The sequence below is a fragment of the Coregonus clupeaformis genome, chromosome 17 (assembly GCF_020615455.1).
Source record: "Coregonus clupeaformis isolate EN_2021a chromosome 17, ASM2061545v1, whole genome shotgun sequence".
Classification (NCBI taxonomy): Eukaryota; Metazoa; Chordata; class Actinopteri; order Salmoniformes; family Salmonidae; genus Coregonus; species Coregonus clupeaformis.
The window spans coordinates 8,448,596-8,450,839 of record NC_059208.1 but is presented as its reverse complement, the minus strand read 5'-3'; the positions used below and the strand labels follow the sequence as shown (position 1 = coordinate 8,450,839).

General features: G+C 42.8%; 1 protein-coding gene across 1 annotated transcript; it reads right to left on the bottom strand.

Moving 5' to 3' along the window:
• Positions 1-469: 469 nt before the first annotated feature.
• Positions 470-1,864, bottom strand: LOC121585608 (intelectin-like). Its single transcript, XM_041901932.1, has one exon. The coding sequence runs from the start codon at positions 1,846-1,848 to the stop codon at positions 859-861; it is 990 nt and encodes a 329-aa protein (XP_041757866.1). The 5' UTR covers positions 1,849-1,864; the 3' UTR covers positions 470-858.
• Between the last annotated feature and the right edge of the window lie 380 nt (positions 1,865-2,244).

Here is a 2,244-nt window from a genome sequence, read left to right as displayed (position 1 = left end):
TTTGGCTAACAAGGAGGAACAGGGTCAAAGGTGGGGGGATAACAGACCCTTTACTATTATTTAATGGGATGGTCTCTGCACGCCTTAGGGTGGAATTTGAGTTCTATAAAATGATAAAGAGTGTGGAGATGTTTCAAGAGATATGGTGTGTTGGGGGGCTGTCTGTATAGCTGGGGAAGATGGTCATGATATACGGTTGTAGAAGTGGTGAGGTTTGGGTTATTGTGATGTGTGGTGTTGTTTTTGTATCGTGGGGTAGAGGGCAATTTTTTTTATTTTAAGGGGAGGTGAGGTTTTAATGAAATGTATTATTAAAGAAAGACAAAGTCAAAGTCTCTCTCTCTCCCTCTCATAATATGTCCTCTCCATCACTCTCTAGGTAGACACATTTGGAGGAGTAAGTTCATCTCAACCCCCCCCAACTCCCACCCACGTAAAAAATAAGTAATGAAAAAGTACAGTAGGCTCATTTCATGCTCTCAGATCTCTAGACTAGTTTATTGTTGCAGGAAGAAAGTTCAAACAAACACACACAATCCATAAACTCAATTTCCAACCCCCATCACCACAACACAACAGGTGTCACAAAGTGGTTTACAGTAACCTTACAGTAATTCAGTTATTAAGAGCCTCACATGACATAATAATATTTGTCACTATCAGCTATACAAATTTAATGATTGTATGAGACGCAAATATTTTTATGATTTATGGAAGAGTTATTGCTTTATGCTATTTCTTTATAGTAATGGAATGAATAGATAATAATGATAAAAGGTATTACCAGAATTTCCTAAATGTACTTTTCATTTCAAAATCTATCTATCATACAATAAAGAAAAGTAAATGCATGGTGAATTAGCGGTAAAAGAGTAACACCGCTGACTTAAGCATCTGTTTTGATGCACTAAAGCCTATATGGGTCCCATAGCCATTCCAGGCAAAGCCAGTGAAATCCCCACACTGAAGAGGGTTACCCTCAGGGAAAAACCCACCTCCTCCAATACAGTAGTGTTCAACATTACCACTTTTGGGTTTGACCCCAGAGCAGATGGCTGTGGCCGCCCGTTCATGGTTTATGGCTCTGAAACTGATGAAGCCTCCCTCAGTCTCCCCTCTAGTGTTAGGGCCATAGAACATTTTGGTGGACTCTTTGTCCCCGAGGTCATACACTATGGGAATGGAGGGTCCATTGTCGGACATGTGTTTTCCAACATTGTACTCGACCGGGTAGCGGTGGAAGAGGTTGTACAGGTTTCCCCCGTACAGATGGAGGAAGCGCCTGTCAGTGTGGTAGCGCATGATGGCAGCCAGGTTCCAGTGGTAAAAGGGCGTGTTGTTGGGAACGTGCCAGACTGACATGTCTTCTGCATCTATGTCGTAGTAGCCAGGATTCTTGAAGTCATCGTCTGTGGCTCCCTCCACTGTTCCGAAAGTCTTCCTGTTAGCCCAGTTGCCTTCCCCTTGTGGCCAGTTGGCGTTGTTGCCCTGCTGGCTGGTCCAACGATCGCCCACCGTGCATTTCCCGTAGATGTTGTCCTCGTGCACGCTTGCCACCAGAGTCCAGCCGCCGCCCGCTGTGGTCATGTCGCAGAAGGTCTGGTACACCACCCCAGTAGCTGTGGTTAGGTAGTACAGACCGTCCTCAGCTTGACCATATCTGTCCTTAACTTCCTTGCAGCTTCTGCCAATGAAATTAGCCCTATTTCTTAGCTCATCAAGACGGTTCAAGCTAACTTTTGGAGGTCTTGGCTGCTCAATCGTTTTTACAGAATCAAGCGGTGAAGTGTTTGACGTCTGAAACGCCATCAGTAGAGGGATCGTCAGCAGAAAAGCCTGGTACATCATGTCTGTTGTAGTGAGGTCTCAGTGAGGATCTGTTGAATGTTTGCTTCCTTGAGGTACTTATATGTTAAGTTTTGGCAATGCTCCAATATCAATGTTTGTTAATGCAGATAGCTATCAGTACTATGGAAGTTATTAACAATGACACACCTGGCTAAAGGGGTATTATTGAAATAAATAACCTTTGCAGAATTGGTAAAAAATATAGAAATAAATTGGTAAACATTTTCTCTAGCAAAGACACCTGACAGGTGGGAAATGTTGCCCTCAGTGTTTTAAAAATGCTCCACAATGTGTTTAATGGATCTTGTACTAAACATTCATGGTGGTATTTTGACAAAAAAATGCAGGTGTGCTAGAGTTTCCTTTTCAAACAGAAAGTGTGAATTACACATCAGT